General features: G+C 42.3%; 2 protein-coding genes across 2 annotated transcripts in view; one reads left to right on the forward strand and one right to left on the reverse strand.

Moving 5' to 3' along the window:
- The window catches only part of chsy3 (chondroitin sulfate synthase 3), a 186663-nt gene extending 179976 nt beyond the window's left edge, over positions 1–6687 (reverse strand). The window contains exons 1-2 of the mRNA XM_060908378.1: positions 5459–6687; positions 81–364 (exon numbers count right to left, since the gene is read on the reverse strand). Coding sequence (XP_060764361.1) covers positions 81–364; positions 5459–6068 — 894 coding nt within the window. The 5' untranslated portion in view covers positions 6069–6687. The remainder of the gene's footprint in view (positions 1–80; positions 365–5458) is intronic.
- A 14332-nt stretch (positions 6688–21019) lies between these two features.
- LOC132873156 (major intrinsically disordered NOTCH2-binding receptor 1-like) lies at positions 21020–27646 on the forward strand. Its single transcript, XM_060908455.1, has 3 exons — positions 21020–21436; positions 24096–24341; positions 27031–27646. The coding sequence occupies exons 1-3, from the start codon at positions 21290–21292 to the stop codon at positions 27211–27213; spliced, it is 576 nt and encodes a 191-aa protein (XP_060764438.1). The 5' UTR covers positions 21020–21289; the 3' UTR covers positions 27214–27646.
- Positions 27647–27652: the final 6 nt, after the last annotated feature.

Raw genomic sequence — 27652 nt, forward strand, 5'->3', positions numbered from 1 at the left:
GAAAATACAGGAAGAAAAAGAAAACTTAATATAACTTCGATGTAACAAGTACATCTAAGCCTCCATTAACAGTGGCTTACCTCATATGACCAGACACACTGGGTTCCCCCAAATCGCCGGACGCAGCGGCCCACCTCCACATCCTCATGCGTCGTGTACATCTCCCTCAGACAGGTGCCGATATGGGGCACCATCATGCGCAGCACCTCGCGGCTGAAGATCATACCCGGGCCACCCATGCAAAAATTCTCTCCAGGTTCCAGTGCCAACTTGCCCAGTTCTTCTGTGGTGCCTAGACCTGTCTGACCCAGATACAGAGGCTTACTGCTGTTGAGTGAGCGCAGGAAGAGCTCCAGCTTTTCACCTATGACAGACAAACATTGGAAAAATGACAACACGGGGGCGATATTACTACATTTGGGTTGTCTTGAGGGCATGTAGACATTAGCTCTTGAAAATAATTCACTGTTCATGAGCTCTGAGGGTCATCATTCTTCTTTTACGAAACTAATATGTGGTGGTTTTCTACCTCAGTGTTTATATGTCAGGGTGAATAAAAAGAGCACACATTTCTTCTGGTACTGCTCATTGGTATGTGAGCAAAGTATGACTTTGCTTCCAGTGTTCATTTCATGAATTTGGTACGGGAAATATAAGTTGCACCTTACTTACAAAACTTGTGGTATTGCGGTTTCTTAGTTTTAGAAGATTTCTGTTCGACTTTATTAGAAGTGCCACCAATTAAAAAGAAAAAAAAAATCCATACAACTCCAGAAAGGAGCTAAAGAAGAAAATCACTGGGTTAAATCATGCTCACAAGCAACTTCTATTTACTACGGGGAAAGCATTGACATGACAGAACATTGCATTTCACTTACACCAATAAAATTTTGGAGAACAAGCTACAGTGGTGCTTGAAAGTTTGTGAACCCTTTAGAATTTTCTGTATTTCTGCATAAACATGACCTAAAACATCATCAGGTTTTCACACAAGTCCTAAAAGTAGATAAAGAGAACCCAGTTAAACAAATGAGGCAAAAATATTATACTTGGTCATTGATTTATTGAGGAAAATTATCCAATATTACATATCTATCAGTGGCAAAAGTATGTGAACCTCTAGGATTAGCAGTTAATTTGAAGGTGAAATTAGAGTCAGGTGTTTTCAATCAATGGGATGACAATCAGGTGTGAGTGGGCACCCTGTTTTATTAAAAGAACAGGGATCCATCAAAGTCTGATCTTCACAACACGTTTGTGGAAGTGTATCATGGCACGAACAAAGGAGATTTCTGAGGACCTCAGAAAAAGTGTTGTTGATGCTCATCAGGCTGGAAAAGGTTACAAAAGCATCTCTAAAGGAGTTTGGACTCCACCAATCCACAGTCAGACAGATTGTGTACAAATGGAGGAAATTCAAGACCATTGTTACGCTCCCCAGGAGTGGTCGACCAACAAAGATCACTCCAAGAGCAAGGTCTGTAATAGTCAGCAAGGTCACAAAGGACCCCAGGGTAATTTCTAAGCAACTGAAGGCCTCTCTCACATTGGCTAATGTTCATGTTCATGAGTCCACCATCAGGAGAACACTGAACAACAATGGTGTGCATGGCAGGGTTGCAAGGAGGAAGCCACTGCTCTACAAAAAGAACATTGCTGCTCATCTACAGTTTGCTAAAGATCACGTGGACAAGCCAGAAGGGTATTGGAAAAATGTTTTGTGGACGTATGAGACCAAAATACAACTTTTTGGTTTAAATGAGAAGTGTTATGTTTGGAGAAAGGAAAACACTGCATTCCAGCATAAGAACCTTATCCCATCTGTGAAACATGGTGGTGGTAGTGTCATGGTTTGGGCCTGTTTTCTGCATGTGGGCCAGGACAGTTTGCCATCGTTGATGGAACAACGAATTCTGAATTATACCAGCGAATTCTAAAGGAAAATGTCAGGACATCTGTCCATGAACTGAATCTCAAGAGAAGGTGGGTCATGCAGCAAAACAACGACCCTAAGCACACAAGTCATTCTACCAAAGAATGGTTAAAGAAGAATAAAGTTAATGTTTTGGAATGGCCAAGTCAAAGTCCTGACCTTAATCCAATCAAAATGTTGTGGAAGGACCTGAAGCAAGCAGTTCATGTGAGGAAACCCACCAACATCCCAGAGTTGAAGCTGTTCTGTACGGAGGAACGGGCTAAAATTCCTCCAAGCCGGTGTGCAGGACTGATCAACAGTTACCGGAAATGTTTAGTTGCAGTTATTGCTGCACAAGGGGGTCACACCAGGTACTGAAAGCAAAGGTTCACATACTTTTGCCACTCACAGATATGTAATAGTATTGGATCATTTTCCTCAATAAATAAATGACCAAGTATAATATTTTTGTCTCATTTGTTTAACTGGGTTCTCTTTATCTACTTTTCGGACTTGTGTGAAAATCTGATGATGTTTTAGGTCATATTTATGCAGAAATATAGAAAATTCTAAAGGGTTCACAAACTTTCAAGCACCACTGTATACTAGAGCGGCGGCTACAAGTCTCGACACCTTAACGATCTTTTGGCCGTTGTAAAAGTAGAAAAGACTTTCAATATGTAAATTGTGCATGAATAATTACTCAAACTTCCACTGGAAAAAAAGCGAGTTAATTCCCAATTACTTAGCGTATCAGATCATGTGACAACGTTCCACAATTATCAACACCTTTGTCCACAGTTATCAACACCGTTCCACAATTATCAACACCCAGATATTTATTAAAATAATAATAATAATAATAATAATAATCTCATCTCATTATCTCTAGCCGCTTTATCCTTCTACAGGGTCGCAGGCAAGCTGGAGCCTATCCCAGCTGACTACGGGCGAAAGGCGGGGTACACCCTGGACAAGTCGCCAGGTCATCACAGGGCTGACACATAGACACAGACAACCATTCACACTCACATTCACACCTACGGTCAATTTAGAGTCACCAGTTAACCTAACCTGCATGTCTTTGGACTGTGGGGGAAACCGGAGCACCTGGAGGAAACCCACACGGACACGGGGAGAACATGCAAACTCCACACAGAAAGGCCCTCGCCGGCCACAGGGCTCGAACCCGGACCTTCTTGCTGTGAGGCGACAGCGCTAATAATAATAATAATAATAATTGGTATGTGGTATCAAGTTAACAAAACATAGCTTTTATTTAAAATTTGTTTTACATAGGCTTATATTTAGTACAAAATATCTTTTATATAAATATATCAAGGCGGCACGGTGGTGTAGTGGTTAGCGCTGTCGCCTCACAGCAAGAAGGTCCGGGTTCGAGCCCCGTGGCCGGTGAGGGCCTTTCTGTGCGGAGTTTGCATGTTCTCCCCGTATCCGCGTGGGTTTCCTCCGGGTGCTCCGGTTTCCCCCACAGTCCAAAGACATGCAGGTTAGGTTAACTGGTGACTCTAAATTGACCGTAGGTGTGAATGTGAGTGTGAATGGTTGTCTGTGTCTATGTGTCAGCCCTGTGATGACCTGGCGACTTGTCCAGGGTGTACCCCGCCTTTCGCCCGTAGTCAGCTGGGATAGGCTCCAGCTTGCCTGCGACCCTGCAGAACAGGATAAAGCGGCTAGAGATAATGAGATGAGATGAGATAAATATATCGATGTCGGTGTTTACGTAAATGAGGAAGTAGTTCTAATCTTTGCAAACAAATGAACTGATGATGTTTAACCTGTGTCAGAAAATCTTTTTCTTCCACTTTCTAAGTATTTTCGTAGATCACATTTTGTTACTCATTCGTTGTTGTTTGTATTAATTTCTAGTTTTGTAGTTTACCAATAAATGTTAACAGGCAGTTGACATTATAACCACATGAAAATCCAGGTCAAATGTTGCACGTCATTCCTCAAACCAAAATATAAAATGTCTACTGATATTGTAATATGTGGCAGATATTTACAACAAACTGCCAAAAAAAAATTTCTGAATGGAATAGAAAAATCTGAATCTTCAATCTTTTATTTCAATTACATATAAACAAATAATTTATATATATATATATATATATATATATATATATATATATATATATATATATTTTTTTTTTTTTTTTTTTTTTAAGCATGTAATTTTTGTTTATATGCTAGGAATTCAATTCTGGTCTAATTCTATTTATTGCAATAGGATTCCAAATACTCTATAAACATTCCATTCTGTTATGAATCAGAAAACAAAATAGTATAAAATCACAGCACTTTTATTTTTTTTAAAGTACTTCATCTACTTCAACAACGATACACAAAGAGCGATCCATAACAGCTGTAAACGTCACTTAATTCCACAGGGTGTCGATAATGGTGGACACCGGTGAAAGTGATCACTATTATTGGCACCTCACATGACTTCTCAAATACATGTTTAGCTACAAAATGCTGACTGTCAAACGAAAGAGTAAGAAACAAAGTATGTTTCGACAAGGAGATCATGAAATATCAGTGAATTTGATGACTAAAATCATGTCCATGATCTTTCCACCATGCTTACCTGCGGTGATAACGTCCGGGTTTTCCTCAAATTGCTGATCGTGCTAAAAAAAAAAAAATCCATCTCGGGTAACGAGCTGCGTCATCAGACGACAAGATCAAAGTGCGAGGAGGGTTTTCCGGTTGATTAATTAATCAATAATAACTGTTGTGACTGAAACTCACCTTTGTAAAATTGTTTTTTTATTGGTAAGCCTGAAAAGGTGTCGATAATTATGGACTGGTGATAACTGTAGCTGCCGCTCTATATGAGAACAGTAGTAATAAGAATCACAACTGATCCTCCTCGAATGCATGCCGTTTTTCTCGAAGGCAGCATCCGAACCTTCAACCTACCGACTTCATTTTTTAGAGGTCACTGTTCATTTGTGCAAATATGACAAATAACTACATAATTACACTCAAGACTTTATGCTTGAACCAATTCAATTAAATAAATGTGCAAGGAACAGCTCCCAGAGCATATAAAAACCGCAGAATGAGATTAGAGCGTCTATAATATATTGGTGATATAGCTGAAAATGTCTTTATAAAGCATTATGGTGAATATTAATCCAAAAGAAAGTATTTTATCAAGACACTCATGGCTGTACACGAGTAATAACCATCAAAGTAATGCTGTGCTTCAGTGCACTGCATGAACAAAGTGGTTTAATGTAAAAGATTTGCCTGGATATTCTTTATTTGCTCGTATATTCTGCTTCGCCTGCCTTAATCACTTACGCAATCGTTCATGGATTTCCAATAGCTCACACTAAGATTTACACTTCACCTGACAGGAAATAGTGAAAGTAAATATACTGCCTGTACTGGTGACAGCAGCTAGACAGATTTTAAAGCTTTTTGAAGGAGAGCTGCAATTCCATAATTGCACGCTTGGCACGAAAAGCACCCCACACACACACACACCACTTCCCAGTTTGGCTTCTTCACCTCGGATGTAGACGTCATCATCTGCCCTCATGAACCACTCGTATTTATCCAGGTAGTGATCGTGCATGTACTTCAACATCATGAAGGACTTCTTCTGTGGCGGATACGAATCATCAACACCCGGCAACGAGACCATGGGCAGCGGGAAAGGAAGTGGCACAGAGTCAGAACCATGGCTCGAGAAGAACTCGACCTTTCCTGGGATGTCCGGCACCCATGTTTTATACGCGGCCACTGCTCTTGAGTCGAGATACTTTTTAGCAGTCATGACCCCAACGTAGAGGAAGTGTTTAGGACGGGGAACGGGTCCACCATGGCTCGGCTTGTCCATACTTCGCTCCTCATCCTCGTCTTCATAGCTTCTTTCTCTGTCGGACGGTGGATTGCGCTGGTTCTCAGACCAGCCGCCGTGAGTTACAGGGGTTCTCAGCATTTCGGAAACTCTCCTCAGACTCGCATAGGGCGAGCACATGGAGGTCTTTTTGAGCTCAGTGACCCGGGGCACCAGGAGCCAGGATGCTGCCGTGAACCCGAGCAAAAGCCCGACCAATCCATTCGTCCAGGCTTTTCTAGACCTCAACGCCATGGTAAAATCAACACAAGTGATCATTTAAGAGGAAACAGAAACTGAAGGTGGGTTGAGTTTAGACTGCACTGTCACCCGTCCGGACATCCTGAAGACAATCACAGAGTGTCTCTCAACTCCAGCCAGCCACACTTCCCTTCTCCTTCTGGGACGGTTGACATAATGGTGTAGTTCCAGTTCCCCAGCTGGTAGAATGAGACCCAGTGCGGTCGAAACTCTTCATCTTCTCTCACTACTGTTTCTGAAGAAGTCCACGGGGGGTTTTCCCCCTCCCTTCTGTCCTGGAAGGCTTATCAACTGCCATAGTGATGATCAGAAACTGAAAAAAAAACCTGATGAAGAAAATCAAGGCAGTTTCACACTTCTTCAGCCCGAGTTAGTGAGGTGACAGTCGCACCGCGCTGCCTGCCTGCCTGCCTGCGTCCTCCTGCGGCCAGCACTCGCCATGTTGTTTACTATTTTGGCAGCTAAATAACTTCACTCGGTTTTTCCGACTTCGACACTTTTTCCGTCAGCTTCGTCCGACTGCAGCAGCCCGCTTGTGAAAGTAAAGCGCCTCTCTCTCTCTCTCTCTCTCTCTCCAGTCGGTGGGCGGAGCTTCCTCCCAAAATAACGGGCAGCTTCAGAGGGCTCTAATGGAGCGTCCAGTCCACATCACACACACACACAGCGTCGTGCTAACGGCTACACAACCGCTTCTCTTCTCTTCTCCACACACCGCCTTTCTTGCACACATCCGACTATTATCACAAAGAAATAAAACTAAAATTACACACGAAGAATGAAATGAGCTTCATTGATATTATTATTATTAACGTCTGTCAGGATTTACCTGAAGCCTTCTAAGCCCCGCCCATCGTTTCCTTGACTTCATGGATTGAAGTTCCTCTGTTTAGCTCAGTTTGTCCAAATGGAAACCTGTTTCCAACACTTGAAAAGAAAATTCATGTCATCTTAACAGCTGCTAGTTTGTTTACCTGCTATGTTATTTGAACCATTTGTGTGTGTGTGTGTGTAGGGCGGGACGGTGGTGTAGTGGTTAGCGCTGTCGCCTCACAGCAAGAAGGTTCTGGGTTCGAGCCCCGGGGCCGGCGAGGGCCTTTCTGTGCGGAGTTTGCATGTTCTCACCGTGTCCGCGTGGGTTTCCTCCGGGTGCTCCGGTTTCCCCCACAGTCCAAAGACATGCAGGTTAGGTTAACTGGTGACTCTAAATTGACCGTAGGTGTGAATGTGAGTGTGAATGGTTGTCTGTGTCTATGTGTCAGCCCTGTGATGACTTGTCCAGGGTGTACCCCGCCTTTCGCCCGTAGTCAGCTGGGATAGGCTCCAGCTTGCCTGCGACCCTGTAGAACAGGATAAAGCGGCTACAGATAATGAGATGAGACCTCAAGTGCCCTTGACTGTTTGGTTATTTGAACCATTTGTGTGTGTAGGGCGGGACGGTCGTGTAGTGGTTAGCGCTGTCGCCTCACAGCAAGAAGGTCCGGGTTCGAGCCCCGTGGCCGGCGAGGGCCTTTCTGTGCGGAGTTTGCATGTTCTCACCATGTCCGCGTGGGTTTCCTCCGGGTGCTCCGGTTTCCCCCACAGTCCAAAGACATGCAGGTTAGGTTAACTGGTGACTCTAGATTGACCGTAGGTGTGAATGAGAGTGTGAATGGTTGTCTGTGTCTATGTGTCAGCCCTGTGATGACTTGTCCAGGGTGTACCCCGCCTTTCGCCCGTAGTCAGCTGGGATAGGCTCCAGCTTGCCTGCGACCCTGTAGAAGGATAAAGCGGCTAGAGATAATGAGATGAGATGAGATATATATATATATATAAGTGTTTAGTCTACGTCTAGCTCATATCTAGAGTGTTTATACTGTTTATATTGTCTGAGTGTTTAGTCTGTGTGTAGTTCTTATCTAGTGTTTACACTGTTTATATTGTCTGAGTGTTTAGTCGATGTCTTGTTCTTATCTGGTGTTTATACTGTTTATTTATACTGCTTATATTGTTTGTCTGAGTGTTTAGTCTATGTCTAGTTCCTATCTAGAGTGTGTATACTGTTTATATTGTTGTTTGTTTTTTTCAATTATTCTATTTTTATTTATTGCATTGCCTGTTTGCACTGTGGGTTAGAGAGGACTGAAATTTCATCTGTGCTGTATGTTGAGCATGTATAGCATATTTTGACAATAAAGCTGACTTGACTTGATTATCTCTACCCATTTTATCCTTCTACAGGGTTGCAGGCAAGCTAGAGCGACGGGGTGCACCCTGGACAAGTCGCCAGGTCAGCGCACAATCATTCGCCACAGCAATTAGCCTAACCTGCGTGTCTTTGGACTGTAGGGGAAACCGGAGCACCCGGACGAAACCCATGGACACGGGAAGAGCATGCAAACTCTACACAGAAAGGCCCTCGTCGGCCACTGGGCTCAAACCCAGAACCTTCTTGCTGTGAGGCGACAGTGCCAACCACTACACCACCGTACCACCCGGAATAGTATCTCCATCCATCCATCCATTATCCGTAGCCGCTTATCCTGTACAGGGTCTCAGGCAAGCTAGAGCCTATCCCAGCTGACTATGGGCGAGAGACGGGGTACACCCTGGACAAGTCGCCAGGTCAGCGCACAATCATTCGCCACACCAATTAGCCTAACCTGCATGTCTTTGGACTGTAGGGGAAACCGGAGCACCAGGAGGAAACCCACGCAAACTCTACACAGAAAGGCCCTCGTCGGCCACTGGGCTCGAACCCAGAACCTTCTTGCTGTGAGGCGACAGTGCTTACCACGACACCACCGTGCCACCCGGAATAGTATCTCCATCCATCCATCCATCCATCCATCCAGCTGTTATCCGTAGCCGCTTATCCTGTACAGGGTCGCAGGCAAGCTAGAGCCTATCCCAGCTGACTGTGGGTGAGAGACGGGGTACACCCTGGACAAGTCGCCAGGTCAGCGTGCAATCATTCGCCACACCAGTTAGCCTAACCTGCATGTCTTTGGACTGTAGGGGAAACCGGAGCACCCGGACGAAACCCACGGACACGGGAAGAGCATGCAAACTCTACACAGAAAGGCCCTCATCGGCCATTGGGCTCGAACCCAGAACTTTCTTGCTGTGAGGCGACAGTGCTAACCACTATACCACCTGGAATAGTATCTCCATCCATCCATCCATTATCCGTAGCCGCTTATCCTGTACAGGGTTGCAGGCAAGCTAGAGCCTATCCCAGCTGACTATGGGTGAGAGACGAGGTACACCCTGGACAAGTTGCCAGGTCATCTCACAATCATGCGGTCAATTTAGAGCCACCAATTAGCCTAACCTGCATATCTTTGGACTGTAGGGGAAACCGGAGCACCAGGACGAAACCCACGGACACGGGAAGAGCATGCAAACTCTACACAGAAAGGCCCTCATCAGCCACTGGGATCGAACCCAGAACCTTCTTGCTGTGAGGCAACAGTGCTAACCACTACACCATCGTGCTGCCCCAAGTCATGTTTATGAGATAGTAAAGCATAATGATGAGATAGTAAGACAATTAGGAGATTCCAGATAGGATCTGAATATTATGAGATACCAAGTCATAATTATGAGACAGCAAGTCATAATTATTCGATATTAAGTCATTATTATAAGATCTCATTATTATGAAATTGGAAATCAATTATGAGAATGAAAGGCATAATTATGAGAAATCTTCTCATTATTATGCTGGTGGAAACAGGCTTCCATATAAACATACTGTAACTCGAGCTATTCAAGAATTTTGTCTCAAATTTCCCCGAACCTCTTTCATCACATTTAGGAGACTCCACCCTTCATACAAAGGCTCTTCAGTTTGCCTTTATGGTGTTCTGTGTAAAACCAAACCCAATCTGCTGAAAAAAAATAATAAATTCTTTGTCTGATCAGGTACCAGCTGACAAAACACAGGCCTGCCTAGCTGGTCAAGATGGAAGACCGTTACCAGCTATTTCCAGCTTCCTTATTACTGGAGTAAACTGAACAACAAATGTCTGAGAGTTTCTAATTGCCTTGCCCTTGTGTTTTCTTAAAACCAACATAGCATTAGACGCTTTCATTTGGAAACTAGTCCCTCTACTGCTCCCTGGGCGCTGTAGCATAGCTGCTCACTGCTCTGGGTATGTGTGTGCGCTCATTGCTCACTTGTATGTGCATGCGTGTGTTCATTGTTTCAGATGGATTAAATGTAGAATTTTGCTATTCTTAAGTACACATGAAAAATAAAGGCATCATCTTTTTCTTCTTCTTCTTGAACCATCAGCTATCAGATGACAAATATGGCCTCACAGTTACAGTGGTGCTTGAAAGTTTGTGAACCCTTTAAAATTTTCTATATTTCTGCATAAATATGACCAAAAACATCAACAGATTTTCACACAAGTCCTAAAAGTAGATAAAGAGAACCCAGTTAAACAAATGAGACAAAAATATTATACTTGGTCATTTATTTATTGAGGAAAATTATCCAATATTACATATCTGTGAGTGACAAAAGTATGTGAATCTCTAGGATTAGCAGTTAATTTGAAGGCGAAATTAGAGTCAGGTGTTTTCAGTCAATGGGATGACAATCAGGTGTGAGTGGGCACCCTGTTTTATTTAAAGAACAGGGATCTATCAAAGTCTGATCTTCACAACACATGTTTGTGGATGTGTATCATGGCACAAACAAAGGAGATTTCTGAGGACCTCAGAAAAAGCATTGTTGATGCTCATCAGGCTGGAAAAGGTTACAAAACCATCTCTAAAGAGTTTGGACTCCACCAATCCACAGTCAGACAGATTGTGTACAAATGGAGGAAATTCAAGACCACTGTTACCCTCCCCAGGAGTGGTCGACCAACAAAGAGTAGTCCAAGAGCAAGGTGTGTAATAGTTGGCGAGGTCACAAAGGACCCCAGGGTAACTTCTAAGCAACTGAAGGCCTCTCTCGCATTGGCTAATGTTAATGTTCATGAGTCCACCATCAGGAGAACACTGAACAACAATGGTGTGCATGGCAGGGTTGCAGGGAGAAAGCCACTGCTCTCCAAAAAGAACATTGCTGCTTGTCTTCAGTTTGCTAAAGATCATGTGGACAAGCCAGAAGGCTATTGGAAAAATGTTTGTGGACAAATGAGACCAAAATAGAACTTTTTGGTTTAAATGAGAAGCGTTATGTTTGGAGAAAGGAAAACACTGCATTCCAGCATAAGAACCTTATCCCATCTGTGAAACATGGTGGTGGTAGTATCACGGTTTGGGCCCGTTTTGCTGCATCTGGGCCAGGACAGCTTGCCATCGTTGATGGAACAATGAATTCTGAATTATTCCAGAGAATTGTAAAGGAAAATGTCAGGACATCTGTCCATGAACTGAATCTCAAGAGAAGGTGGGTCATGCGGCAAGACAACGACCTTAAGCATACAAGTTGTCCTACCAAAGAATGGTTAAAGAAAAATAAAGTTAATGTTTTGGAATGGCCAAGTCAAAGTCCTGACCTTAATCCAATCGAAATGTTGTGGAAGGACGCAAAGTGAGGAGTTCATGTGAGGAAACCCACCAACATTCCAGAGTTGAAGCTGTTCTGTACGGAGCAACGGGCTAAAATTCCTCCAAGCCGGTGTGCAGGACTGATCAACAGTTACCGGAAACATTTAGTTGCAGTTATTGCTGCACAAGGGGTTCACACCAGATACTGAAAGCAAAGGTTCACATACTTTTGCCACTCACAGATATGTAATATTGGATCATTTTCCTCAATAAATAAATGATCAAGTATAATATTTTTGTCTCATTTGTTGAACTGGGTTCTCTTTATCTACTTTTAGGACTTGTGTGAAAATCTGATGTTGTTTTAGGTCATATTTATGTAGAAATATAGAAAATTCTAAAGGGTTCACAAACTTTCAAGCACCACTGTAAACCAGTTAATAGTTTGATTTTTCAACAAGTGATCTATGTATAACCTTGCAACACAGGGTTTTAGAAAAAGTTTCATGTGGAACACCTTTAGAAAGTTTTATACATACTACAGCGGTGCTTGAAAGTTTGTGAACCCTTTAGAATTTTCTATATTTCTGCATAAATATGACCTAAAACATCAGATTTTCACACAAGTCCTAAAAGTAGATAAAGAGAACCCAGTTAAACAAATGAGACAAAAATATTATACTTGGTCATTTATTTATTGAGGAAAATGATCCAGTATTACATATCTGTGAGTGGCAAAAGTATGCAAACCTTTGCTTTCAGTATCTGGTGTGACCACCTTGTGCAGCAATAACTGCAACTAAACATTTCCGGTAACTGTTGATCAGTCCTGCACACCAGCTTGGAGGAATTTTAGCCCGTTCCTCCATACAGAACAACTTCAACTCTGGGATGTTGGTGGGTTTCCTCACATGAACTGCTCGCTTCAGGTCCTTCCACAACATATTGATTGAATTGGATTGATTGGCCATCCCAAAACATTAACTTTATTCTTCTTTAACCATTCTTTGGTCAAACAACTCGTGTGCTTAGGGTTGTTGTCTTGCTGCATGACCCACCTTCTCTTGAGATTCAGTTCATGGACAGATGTCCTGGCATTTTCCTTTAGAATTCGCTGGTATAATTCAGAATTCGTTGTTCCATCAATGATGTCAAACCGTCCTGGCCCAGATGCAGCAAAACAGGCCCAAACCATGATACTACCACCACCATGTTTCACAGATGGGATAAGGTTCTTATGCTGGAATGCAGTGTTTTCCTTTCTCCAAACATAATGCTTCTCATTTCAACAAAAAAGTTCTATTTTGGTCTCATTTGTCCACAAAACATTTTTCCAATAGCCTTCTGGCTTGTCCACATGATCTTTAGCAAACTGAAGACAAGCAGCAATGTTCTTTTTGTAGAGCAGTGGCTTTCTCCTTGCAACCCTGCCATGCCCACCATTGTTGTTCAGTGTTCTCCTGATGGTGGACTCATGAACATTAACATTAGCCAATGTGAGAGAGGCCTTCAGTTGCTTAGAAGTTACCCTGGGGTCCTTTGTGACCTCGCCAACTATTACACACCTTGCTCTTGGACTACTCTTTGTTGGTCGACCACTCCCACTCCTGGGGAGAGTAATAATGGTCTTGAATTTCCTCCATTTGTACACAATCTGTCTGACTGTGGATTGGTGGAGTCCAAACTCTTTAGAGATGGTTTTGTCACCTTTTCCAGCCTGATGAGCATCAACAGCGCTTTTTCTGAGGTCCTCAGAAATCTCCTTTGTTCGTGACATGATACACTTCCACAAACGTGTTGTGAAGATCAGACTTTGATAGATCCCTGTTCTTTAAATAAAACAGGGTGCCCACTCACACCTGATTATCATCCCATTGATTGAAAACACCTGACTCTAATTTCACCTTCAAATTAACTGCTAATCCTAGAGGTTCACATACTTTTGCCACTCACAGATATGTAATATTGGATCCTCAATAAATAAATGACCAAGTATAATATTTTTGTCTCATTTGTTTAACTGGGTTCTCTTTATCTACTTTTAGGACTTGTGTGAAAACCTGATGATGTTTTAGGTCATATATGCAGAAATACATCTCATCTCATCTCATTATCTCTAGCCGCTTTATCCTTCTACAGGGTCGCAGGCAAGCTGGAGCCTATCCCAGCTGACTACGGGTGAAAGGCGGGGTACACCCTGGACAAGTCGCCAGGTCATCACAGGGCTGACACATAGACACAGACAACCATTCACACTCACATTCACACCTACGGTCAATTTAGAGTCACCAGTTAACCTAACCTGCATGTCTTTGGACTGTGGGGGAAACCGGAGCACCCGGAGGAAACCCACGCGGACACGGGGAGAACATGCAAACTCCGCACAGAAAGACCCTCGCCGGCCCCGGAGCTCGAACCCAGGACCTTCTTGCTGTGAGGTGACAGCGCTAACCACTACACCACCGTGCCGCCTGCAGAAATACAGAAAATTCTAAAGGGTTCACAAACTTTCAAGCACCACTGTACCTGTGCTAGTTGCTGCTTCTCGAACAGTAGGTTTATGTGCCTTCGGGTTTCACAACACATGCACATGATCCCCAATACGGTACATTTTGCTTTCTATGTCTTTTGAAGCTCTTAAAGCTCTGTACTCTTCTCTCACAATCCTAGACATGGCACATGCTATTTATAGACACCAATTCCCAAGATTTCAATGAACAGAAACCTTATTCACTGTGGAGGGAATAATGGAAGTGATTACCCAGGGTAAAGCGTGCTTCCAGAGAACCTGCTTAATATTTTCAAGAGATGAGAAATAAGCTGAGAAACTTAGGTCCTTAATTGTTACAGCACTGCAGAATTTAGTGCTTAATTTACCCTTGCATACACAAAACAACTTGTGAAGGTAATTTGCTGAAGATTTAGAGTGGAAAGCTTGGAGTGTGACACCGGTGATATCTCACTGAATTCCACCATGTAGGCCTATATGACATATATTTGGTATCATAATCAACATTTAAAACAGTTTTTCATTTTCAAAAGTTTAGCACACAAGCATTCAGTAGGTAATTAGGATCTGCCAAATCGGTTTTCAGGAGTTCATTATAAGCTCAAAGTAGCGGAAAATTGACTCTGGCGAGTTTAGCCTGGATGCTTGGAAGCTGGCAGCTCCCAGTCAGTGTGATGATGATGGAGAACAGCAGCTGGTCTGGAATACAACATGCTGCTAAACAATTCTCCCTCTCTCCCTTCCCGTCTGTCTTATGTGACATCCAGACAGACTTTTTGTGACGCCACACCTACGTCGTATAAATCACTCAGGCCCTCTCATGGTAAGAATCTCTGACCTTGGCACTTTAGTTTACACAACTGAGCTCAGTAATCAGCAGAATTAGCTGTGTTGGAGCATGGAAAGCACCAGATTATGCAGCTCAGCAATGTCCAGGCATTGTGACTGAATGCTAATTTTGAGTTCTAAAAAGACTACAATAGGATTCATGCTCAAGAATAAGTATAGATGTATTGTGAGCATAGCTAGATGCGCTTTTAGAAAGTGTAACAAGAAGATATCAAGTAACCAGTTAACATTTCCTTATTCCACATTTTAATAGAGGGCAGCATGGTGGTGTCGTGGTTAGCACTGTTGCCTCACAGCAAGAAGGTTCTGGGTTCGAGCCCAGTGGCCGATGGGGGCCTTTCTGTGTGGAGTTTGCATGTTCTCCCCAAGCTTGTGTGGGTTTGCGCTGGTTTCCCCCACAGTTCAAAGACATGCAGGTTAGGTTAATTGGTGGCTCTAAATTGACCGTAGGTGTGAATGTGAGTGTGAATGGTTGTTTGTGTCTTTGGTGGGGTTTACATTAGACAGTATCAGCGGATCATCAGATTAAAGTTTTTAAAACGATTAGTGTGCACACAGCAACGCCAATACACGGATACGCTCGGCTCCACAGGCATCCTGCGCTCCAAATCACTCCGCCCTGAACAGCGAGTGCCCTCTGGAGGGTGCGCACTCCGGCCCTGCGCAGCTCACAGAGCGCGCGAGTGAAGTGCACGAGCAGTGATTCGGGACTGAGCCGCTGTGTGTGAGATCTCAGTGCATGTCGGGCATGCGCGTCACTTACCACTTGCAAGTGGAAGGATGGCAAGCCTAAAGACAATCATAACTACACAATGGGCAGTATTTGCAGCAGTATTTGCAGTATTTTCATACTTTTATACTCTTTAATGAAAGGTGATACAAGGCGGAAGTCCGCGCCGTTTTTCAGCAGTCGCGTCACATGACCAACACCAGCGAATCAGGAAGGTGGATGTCACAGTGACGTTGTCCAATGATGACGCCAGCTAGAGCTCAGCACAGCGTATCCGCGTATTCTCAATGTTTACACAGCACCGGACCAGACACGATCTGGATTGAATACGTGGACCCTGGCGGATTCCCGTTTCCCGGCGTTTTAATGTAAACGGACAGTGCATCCGCGAAGAAAACGAGACAGATACGGTCTAATGTAAACTTGGCCTTTGTGTCAGCCCTGCGATGACGTGGTGACTTGTCCAGGGTGTACCCCGCCTCTCGCCCGTAATCAGCTGGGACAGGCTCCAGCTTGCCCGCAACCCTGTACAGGATAAGTGGTTATGGATAATGGACGGACATTTTGATAGAGCTGAATTGCTTATACCAGTGGTTCTCAACCGGGGGGGCGCGCCCCCCTGGTGGGGCGCGGAGGTACTCCAGGGGGGTCGCGAGCAGGCTTCATGTATGGAGGAAAAAAAAAATCTGGGGCTAACAGGCTATAGTAGCTAAGCAGATGCAACACATTTACCCATGTCAAAATGCAGGACATTGGACTATTACATACAAATCAATACTATTATAAAATCTATCATCAATCTATCATAAAATCTTGTGTGTGTGGCCGCATCAGTCGGGGGAACTGTGATATGTTCCCAAGCCTTGCAGACTTTATCAGTAATGCAGGCACTTCCCACGATTTCTCATCTGTCTTTCAAGCAGCGTCAGAGCACCTGTCGGTAATGAGAAAACAGTTTGCGGCATACTTCACAGAGGATTATCGCTCTTTTGCGTGGGTTCGAGATCCATTTGTGTGTACTGCTGACGAACTTCCAGTTGACATGCAGGAACAGCTTATTGAGCTGAAGAGTGACAGTAGACTTAAGGCAGTCTTCACCTCATGCCCTCTTTCGACATTCTGGGCAGCATTGATGCAGGAGTACCCGCAACTGTGTGACGTAGCCTTGAAACTGCTCATCCCATTCGCATCGACCTACTTGTGTGAGGCAGGATTTTCAAAAATGACTGCGCTCAAAACGAAATATCGCAATCGTGCGCAAATTGAGGATGACTTGAGACTGTGCTTGTCAAACATTTCGCCAAGAATCGAGGATCTTTGTAAGGCAAAGCAGGCTCAGGTCTCGCATTAACGCAAATGCAGATCACAAAAGCACAGTAAAAAGTAAAACCTAAATTCACGCCTGGTCCCAATTCCCAATGATATCAATAGCCAGCTAATGATAAGCCTAATAAAATACCTAATAAAAACACTAATAATAATAATAATAATAATAATAATAATATCAACAACCAACAACAGCAATAATAATAATAATAATAATAATAATAATAATAATAATAATAATAGGCCTAATAATAATAATAATGCCTGAAAGAACATAAGTCTTGTACTACTGCCAACAGCTTAGTAATGATAATAGGCCATAATAATAATTATAATAATTATAATTATAATAATGCCCGAAAGCAGATTAGAAATGTGGTGCTACTGCCAATTATAACAATAGCCTAATAATGATAATAGGCCTATGTATTTCTATGGAATGGATAATGCTACTACTGCTGCTACTGCTACTACTACTACTACTACTAATAATAATAATCTAGTCCAGGTCTATCTATCTATCTATCTATCTATCTATCTATCTATCTATCTATCTATCTATCTATCTATCTATCTATCGGTCAATATAAGGTGCTGTAGGTCGGGTGGCATCACTGCAGGTGAGTGTGTTTGGGGGGGGGGGATGGGGGCGGGGCGAGAAGAGGGGCCCCCAACTGCAATGAACCAGCTTTGGTGGGGCCCAGGTTGCAAAAGGTTGAGAACCCCTGGCTTATACCAATTGGGAGTCATATTAAATTCACACTGAAAAATATTATTGTAATATTACACTATATAGAGAGATATACTGGACATTTCACTGATACCACCATGATTGTAGATATAATGCCCTGTTTATACATCTCATTATCTCTAGCCGCTTTATCCTGTTCTACAGGGTCGCAGGCAAGCTGGAGCCTATCCCAGCTGACTACGGGCGAAAGGCGGGGTACACCCTGGACAAGTCACCAGGTCATCACAGGGCTGACACAGACACAGACAACCATTCACATTCAAACCTATGGTCAATTTAGAGTCACCAGTTAACCTAACCTGCATGTCTTTGGACTGTGGGGGAAACCGGAGCACCCGGAGGAAACCCACGCGGACACGGGAAGAACATGCAAACTCCGCACAGAAAGGCCCTCACCGGCCACGGGGCTCGAACCCGGACCTTCTTGCTGTGAGGCGACAGCGCTAACCACTACACCACCGTGCCGCCCCTGTTTATACATTAAAATTAAAAAACACACTCAAATACAACCCCTGGCAAAAAATATGGAATCACTACTCTTGGAGAATGTTCATTCAGCTGTTTTCCAATGTAGCAAAAAAAAAAAAATCACATATATATGACACAAATTTATTTTATTTACCAGCTGAACATTCTGGCTGGGCGGCACGGTGGTGTAGTGGTTAGCGCTGTCGCCTCACAGCAAGAAGGTCCTGGGTTCGAGCCCCGTGGCCGGCGAGGGCCTTTCTGTGTGGAGTTTGCATGTTCTCCCCGTGTCCGCGTGGGTTTCCTCCGGGTGCTCCGGTTTCCCCCACAGTCCAAAGACATGCAGGTTAGGTTAACTGGTGACTCTAAATTGACCGTAGGTGTGAATGTGAGTGTGAATGGTTGTCTCTGTCTATGTGTCAGCCCTGTGATGACCTGGCGACTTGTCCAGGGTGTACCCCGCCTTTCGCCCGTAGTCAGCTGGGATAGGCTCCAGCTTGCCTGCGACCCTGTAGAACAGGATAAAGCGGCTACAGATAATGAGATGAGATGAGATGAGACATTCTGGCTTTGTAAAATATACCTCAAAAAATTAAATGAAATAGTTGTAATTAATGGCACATTTCTTTTTTAAGATCAAGTAGAGATTATGGAATCACTCAATGATGAGGATAAAATTATGGAATCATGAACAAAAAAAAAAATCATAATTAGTACTTTGTTGCACCTCCTCTGGCTTTTATGACCGTTTGAATGCTTTGAGGCATGGACTCTACTCATGAAAAACAATATTCTTTATCAGTCACGTTCCAACTTTCTCGTATAAGAGTTGACAGATCAGCTTTGCAGGATGGAGCCTTGTCATGGACCATTTTTTTCAATTTCCACCATAAATTTCCAATTGGATTGAGATCCAGACTGTTTGCTGGCCATGCCATTGAGTTGATCTGCCTTTCCTGAAGAAAAGTTTTCATGCTCTTTGCTCTGTGGCAAGATGCATTTTCATCCTGAAAAATGACTTCATCACCACCAAAAGTACTTTCGATTGATGGAATGAGAAAAGTGTCCAAAATTTCAATGTACACCTGTGCATTCACTGTAGAGGTAATGACTGCCATCTCCCCAAGTCCTTTACCAGACATACAACCCCATATCAATGACTGGAATTTGCTTGTTTTCTTCAGGCAGTCAACTTTGTGTGTTTCACTGGAACGGCACCAAACAAAAGTTCCAGCATCATCTCCTTAGCCAATGCAGATTTGTGATTCATTACTGAATATCACTTTTCATCCAATCATCCACAGTCCATGACTGCTTCTCTTTAGCCCACTGTAACCTTGTTCTCTTCTGTTTGTGTGTTAGTGATGCATTATGTGTGGCTTTTCTGTATGTAAATCCCATTTCCTTCAGCCAATTTCATACAGTTTGGTCACAAACATTGACTCCTGTTTCTGCCTATTTGATTTTAATTTCTTTTGTTGGGCATTTTCTATTTGCAAGGCATATTGCTTTGAGTTTCCTGTCCTGACGCTTTGATGTCTTCCTTGGTCTCCCTGTATGTTTCCCTTTTACAACCTTTCCATTTTCTCATTATCTGTAGCCGCTTTATCCTTCTACAGGGTCGCAGGCAAGCTGGAGCCTATCCCAGCTGACTATGGGTGAAAGGCGGGGTACACCCTGGACAAGTCGCCAGGTCATCACAGGGCCGACACAGAGACAGACAACCATTCACACTCACATTCACACCTACGGTCAATTTAGAGCCACCAGTTAACCTAACCTGCATGTCTTTGGACTGTGGGGGAAACCGGAGCACCCGGAGGAAACCCACGCGGACACGGGGAGAACATGCAAACTCCGCACAGAAAGGCCTTCGCCGGCCACGGGGCTCGAACCCGGACCTTCTTGCTGTGAGGCGACAGCGCTAACCACTACACCACCATGCCACCCACCTTTCCATTTTAAATAAAATTATTTTGTGTGTGGGCGGCATGGTGGTTTAGTAGTTAGCACTGTTGCCTCACAGCAAGAAGGTTCCGGGTTCAAGCCCAGTGGCCAACGGGGGCCATGCTGTATGGAGTTTGCATGTTCTCCCCGTGTCTGCGTGGGTTTCCTCCGGGTGCTCCGGTTTCCCCCACAGTCCAAAGACATGCAGGTTAGGTTAATTGGTGGCTCTAAATTGATTGTAGGTGTGAATGTGAGCGTGAATGGCTGTTTGTCTTGATGTGTCAGCACTGCGATGACCTGGCGACTTGTCCAGGGTGTATCCCACCTCTCGCCAATAGTCAGCTGAAATAGGCTCCAGCTTGCCTGCGACCCTCTACCGGATAAGCGGCTACAGGTAATGGATAGAACCTTCCCATTTTGTTTGTACTTGCTCCAAATTTTAGACACAGCTGACTGGGAACAACCAGCGTCTTTTGCCACGCTCCGCGTTGAATTACCTTCTTTAAGGAGTTTTTCATGCTTTCCATTCTTTCAACTGACAGCTCTCTTGTTGGGGCCATGTTTCCTGTCAGTCAGCCAGGTGTAACATCTACAAGCGCTCTCTTTTAATGGCACGCCAATTTGCATATTTAGGCTTGTGCGGGTATTTGTTTTAGAAATGCAAGTTATAGGGTGATTCCATAATTTTTTCCTCTACTTGATCTTAAAAAAAAAGTGGCATTAATTACAATTTCATTTAATTTTTTGAGGTATATTTTACAAAGTCAGAATGTTCAGCTGTTAAATACAATAATTTTCTTTCAAATCTGTGATTTTTTTTTTCCTACAAAGTAAAACAGCTGAATGAACATCCTCCAAGAGTAGTGATTCCATATTTTTTGCCACGAGTTGGAATATCCTGGACTAAGAATCAAATTCTCTTAACACCGATTTTAGGTTTTATTGACTCCATGGCTTGGAAATAATGTCCACAGAGTGCTATTTGTGTTACATAGTCAACAGCTTATAGGTGTGAGTTTTCTCTTTCCCCTCCACACATGGGTTCCTTAAACCGTGCCATGGGTTAGACAGGGTTACGCACACACCTGCCACTGAAACCTGTTTCTTCATTAATAAGTCATGAGCACAACGAGCCCGAGTCAGGCGGAGAAGGCCATGTTAGCTGGGATATAAACATGGACATTACTGTTCTCCCCAACAATAATCATCCAGAGAAATTCCTCCAGCTTGATGTAGGGATGCTACCAGCCACCCACGGAATGTTCCAGATAGGATCAGCACTTTCTGGCCAGAGACAGTGGCACAATAGAGTATACTCACAGGTAAGGGAGCTCTCATTAACACCATGAGCAAAACATAAGGCTTGATTGTACGGAGGTGGATAATGGATCGGTGAAATTATGTTAATTTGAATTTTTTTTTTAACAGTTGTTAGAAAAATCATGGGTCACCCTTTTGTAAGAAAGTTCTACTAAATAAACATATTTGATTATATTTAAATTTTACGGAGATGATTTTAAAATAGACATTCTCAAGTTATTATTTTTGGAGTATTTGGAAGATCCTTAAGATTATGTTTCAAAGATCCCTACAGTATATTTGAGCCTGTTTGACATTTGCAGGGCTTGGTCTTTTGTCTTTGTACTTAAATCTTATTTTTCCACTGGAGTTCATTACCAAATATATAGCCTTTTACTGTCTTTGTACCTACATTCTGATTTAGATTTTTCTACTAGTCTTTATTACCTAAATTTTATTTTCCACTAATCTTTGTTCCCAAAGTTTATTTTTATTTACAGTGGTGCTTGAAAGTTTGTGAACCCTTTAGAATTTTCTATATTTCTGCATAAATATGACCTAAAACAACATCAGATTTTCACACAAGTCCTAAAAGTAGATAAAGAGAACCCAGTTAAATGAATGAGATAAAAATATTATACTTGATCATTTATTTATTAAGGAAAATGATCCAATATTACATATCTGTGAGTGGCAAAAAACCATGTGAACCTTTGCTGTCAGTATCTGGTGTGACCCCGTTGTGCAGCAATAACTGCAACTAAACGTTTCCGGTAACTGTTGATCAGTCCTGCACACCGGCTTGGAGGAATTTTAGTCCGTTCCTCCGTACAGAACAGCTTTGGCTCTGGGATGTTGGTGGGTTTCCTCACATGAACTGCTCGCTTCAGGTCCTTCCACAACATTTCGATTGGATTAAGGTCAGGACTTTGATTTGGTCATTCCAAAACATTAACTTTATTCTTCTTTAACCATTCTTTGGTAGAACGACTTGTGTGCTTAGGGTCGTTGTCTTGCTGCATGACCCACCTTCTCTTGTGAGTCAGTTCACTGACAGATGTCCTGACATTTTCCTTTACAATTCACTGGTATAATTCAGAATTAATTGCTCCATCAACGATGGCAAGCCGTCCTGGCCCACATGCAGTCAAACAGGCCCAAACAATTGATACTACCACCACCATGTTTCACAGATGGGATAAGGTTCTTATGCTGGAATGCAGCGTTTTCCTTTCTCCAAACATAACGCTTCCCATTTAAACCAAAAAGTTCTATTTTGGTCTCATACGTCCACAAAACATTTTTCCAATAGCCTTCTGGCTTGCCCATGTGATCTTTAGCAAACTGCAGATGAGCAGCAATGTTCTTTTTGGAGAGCAGTGGCTTTCTCCTTGCAACCCTGCCATGCACACCATTGTTGTTCAGTGTTCTCCTGATGGTGGACTCATGAACATTAGCCAAATGTGAGAGAGGCCTTCAGTTGCTTAGAAGTTACCCTGGGATCTTTTGTGACCTTGCTGACTATTACACGCCTTGCTCTTGGAATGATCTTTGTTGGTTGACCACTCCTGGGGAGCGTAACAATGGTCTTGAATTTCCTCCATTTGTACACAATCTGTCTGACTGTGGATTGGTGGAGTCCAAACTCTTTAGAAATGGTTTTGCAACCTTTTCCAGCCTGATGAGCATCAACAACGCTTTTTTTGAGGTCCTCGGAAATCTCCTTTGTTCGTGCCATGATACACTTCCACAAACATGTGTTGTGAAGATCAGACTTTGATGGATCCCTGTTCTTTAAATAAAACAGGGTGCCCACTCACACCTGATTGTCATCCCATTGATTGAAAAGACCTGACTTTAATTTCACCTTCAAATTAACTGCTAATCTTAGACGTTCACATACTTTTGCCACTCACAGATATGTACAGTAATATTGGATCATTTTCCTCAATAAATAAATGACCAAGTATAATGTTTTTGTCTCATTTGTTTAACTGGGTTCTCTTTTATGACTTGTGTGAAAATCTGGTGATGTTTTAGGTTATATTTATGCAGAAATATAGAAAATTCTAAAGGGTTCACAAACTTTCAAGCACCACTGTATTTTGGTACAGGTTTGGTTTTCCATTCATCTTTCTGCCTTAATGTTATTTTTCTACTGGTGTTTGTTGCTATAAGTTTACATTTGCACTATTCTTTGCCCCAAAATTTTATTTCTCCACTCATCTTGTTTCATCTTGTTTCAATATGGGGTTTTACAGTGTGCTTCTCACTTCCTTTTTTAATATGAAATCTATTTCTACACAAATCTCCCACATGCTTCATCTGATCAGACATGAACTGACCCAAGCTTACATCTAAGGGTTCTGTGTCATATTCATATTTCAGCATTTAATAAAATAGTACATCCTGTTTCCTATGTATAAACTTCATTCATAGTAAATCAACATTACAAATCAATACTCAGCCTGGAATTTCAGTCAGTCTCTGCATATTGCTGGATGCTTTCATCATTTACACTTGACTATTTGTATATTATCAGAGGGATCATCCATTCTCATAGTGCATATATTATTCATCATATTCATCACCCCCTCCCCATCATTATCTATCCAACGCAAGTATATGTTTGACATAGTCATTGGCTTCAACCTTAATATCCATTCTGTATTCTTCCTTCAGGGAGAACAGAGAGGAAAGAAGGAGGCAGAAAGACCACCATCGCCCGAGGTCAGACCTGACTTCAGAGACTGCGAGCTGGAACAGCACATCACACCACTCACTCTGAAACCAAAGATCAAGCAAAACCCACTTTATGTAGACTTATGGACTGCTGGCATAGAGGAGAACCAGAGATCCAAACCATCCTGGACCATTGAGGACTATGACAGACAGTCTTTGCATGGCAACCTAGCCAGTTATCTACAGGTACAGAGTGGTGTTATTTGTACTGCCACCAAAAAAAATAGTACTGAATAAGAGATAGGAGAGACCTAATGCTTGTAATAGCCAATAGTCTATGCACACTGTTATTTTTGTGTCTGTAAATGTCACTACATTGAATATCACGGCACCCAACCAATACAGGGACATACAGTATTAGTGCAGTTGAATATTAATATATCAGAATTAATGTTACAGTAATTCAGATGTAAAGTGAGATCCACTCATATAAATTATTAAGGGTATATTAAACCCTTAAAAGTGCATATTCTGGACCAATTTATTTTTTTTATATGAAAGTATGTCCCATACACACTCATCCAGAAGGGTAATTTTGCACAAGGCCATCTGTCTACAGCAGAAAAAAATAAAATAACAAAAGGCGTCTGGAAAAATCCCAAGGGAGTCTGGAGCCAGATTCGTGACGTCACCTGCGGAAGCGCCAGCAGGCTGCGCGAGCTTTGCACGGTTCCAGTGCACAGCCTGTGTAGACCAAGCGCTCCCATTTCTCTCTCATTGTCCGGTCTTTTGGAAAGCGATGAGTACTAATCCCATCAAGATTGGTGTTGCTACACCCTCCTACGATACATCTGTTAACCATTTTAATAATTACGTGATAACGTTGAAGAAATTTGCAGAAAACCACCAGGTCGTTTTCTCATAAACAAACCAGCGCTGACGTAGGATTCAGAGGGAGGCGTCCCGCATGCGACGTCACGAAAATCAGCGTTTGCCAGGAAATCCAAATGCCAAGTTTTTCAGAGGCGGACCAATTCGCCTCAAATGGTTTGATTTCAACTGAATATTTCTGGTATTGCGCAAGGTAAAAAAAAAATTGCACAAAATGTGACAGATACTTGACCAAAGTTTAATATAAAATAGGAGAATTACATCGGTCTTGCTCCCGAATTTACCCAAGATGTGCCCTTTAAACCTTCTGGACCCCATCTATGGATTCAGACTAGTATTCCCCACTCCTGAGGCTATCTTGGAAACATTGGATCAGATGTCAATCCATCACAGGATACCACACACACACACACACACACACACACACACACACAACTACATAACTCCTTTCCAATTAATTTCATTGTAGTTACAGAATAACATGATTTACTGTAGGATGGCTATCTGAATATTAACCCAAGAGTTTAAGGGATAATAATAAGAAAAGGTTAGAGTTTGAACAATTAATCATGCCCGCCCCCTTTAACATCCCAGTTTTAATCAATATCTCAAGGCAAAGCAGCTGACTTAACAAAAGAAAATTCCCAAGCTATGTAGACTGAATTACTGTATGGGCTGTTTCACAATCATGGTTGTCTTTCTGAATAACACCAACTAACTCCTGCAACTAGGTCCAGTATATATACATTCTGGAGTTCCTTAGAGCTTACTTTACCTGGACACACCATACCTACCTACAGCAGTAATGTCTCTTATAAGTTCTTATAAATATGTTTGTAAGAGTCAAACGCAGGCTCAGTTTTAATCTTGTGGTCATTTCTTTTAATTCTACTTGAATTACTACACTTAGATTTTACTATTTAAATTCAGAATTGCATTTTTTTAAAGCACCGACTATGTTCTATTTTGGGACGTATATTTTCATTCACAATCGAAAGAAATTTAAGTGGAAGTTACATTTTTTGTAAACTAAGTGCCTCTGTTAGGATCCTTTATCCGTCAAAAACGTCCTCTCCGGAAATCACTCACCATATGATGGGGTTGTAAATGATTAAGAAATTATTTGTCTCTTTTGAAGCAGAACACTGTTGTTGCACAGTTAAAAAAAAAAAAAAGGACTTGAAACAGATGTAGGACACATTTGCAGCAGAGCTTTACATGTGGTTGAAATGTGTATCCATGAAAAAGTGTCCTCTCCGGAAAACCACAAGGATCGTCACCACTTCAGTTGTTATTCCAGTTAGCACCGTGTACAAACATCACTGCACAGTACTTGAAAATTTGCACTTAAAATCACATCCACTTCAACAGTTTTTCCACTTTGTATACCTTCTTCTTATGGACTATAAGAAAGTGGGTCAATTTTAGAGATACACTATATACCGTACACAGTCTTCTCACCACAATAACATGAACAGGATAAGACCTGTAGTTCTGAAATTCTGCGCAGTTCATTTCCATCTCAAAAGGTAATTTTTGGCAGGAGAGAAAAACAAAAAATCTGAGGTTTGATTTTTAGACTACTGTGGACCCCAAAAGTAGACCCTGATTGTGAAACAGCCTGAATACGAGTGAAAATTTAAGATCCTGGGTGGCATCGTGGTAACAGGTAGCATTGCCACTTCACACCTCCAGGATCCCCAATTTGATCCTGAACTCAGGTCAATGTTCTCTTGCTTTACTGGGTTTCCTCTGGGTTCTCTGGTTTTCTTCTGTCTCAAAATATTCTTGCACCATGGTGGACTGGTTGCACAAAATTGTACACGCACATGGGGTCCTGTGATGGATCGGCGTCCCATGCAGGATAAAGCAGGTCCTGAAGATGAATGAATGAAATTTTTGGTGCCACATGAGCCGTCCTCTGAACTTCGTACTAACCAGATTGACCAGCCTGTTTAGTATGTCCTGTGTAACAGATCTGTTCAATGTTGCAGTCCGCTTCTTTAGAACATGTTCATCCTTGATGATTTCTTTTCTCTCATAGGAAGACCCTAGGAAACTGAATTTTTGGCTGGAGGATCTCTACACCCCCGGCTTTGACTCCTTGCTGAAAAAGAAGGAAGCAGAACTTAAAAGGAACAAAATGTGCAGAATTCTGACTTCAGTCGTTCTGTCGGTTTGCCTAATTGTGATTGTTATCACTGTGCCAATTGTGGTGACACAATAAAAGGACTAATTTAGAAAATGAAAGCAAGAAAACCGACGTTTAAATTTACGCCATGGTTCAGCAGATAAGGAAATCCTCTTGTCTGTGAGCATAAGCTATTGCTGGTTATTTTATTACGGTTATTGCTGTTACACCTGTTTGAGGATTCACCATTGTGTAATTTCAATATTGTATGAGCTTACATAAGAGTTTGTTTAAGGATTAATTGAAAGAAACGCAATATACAGTAGGATGTAAGGAATAACAGCACCACCAAGTGACCAGAAACCATGTGCAAAACTGACAATGTACATAATATATTCCATATCCGTATCCATATATTATATTTAATCACAATAGGTTACTTATTAGTGATCACGTCTGCTTTGATAAGGAACTGTATTATACTGTAATAAAATAAAATGGGGAGGAAAAGGAAATTAGATTGACCCTAAATGGA

This window comes from Neoarius graeffei, chromosome 25 (assembly GCF_027579695.1).
Source record: "Neoarius graeffei isolate fNeoGra1 chromosome 25, fNeoGra1.pri, whole genome shotgun sequence".
NCBI lineage: Eukaryota > Metazoa > Chordata > Actinopteri > Siluriformes > Ariidae > Neoarius > Neoarius graeffei.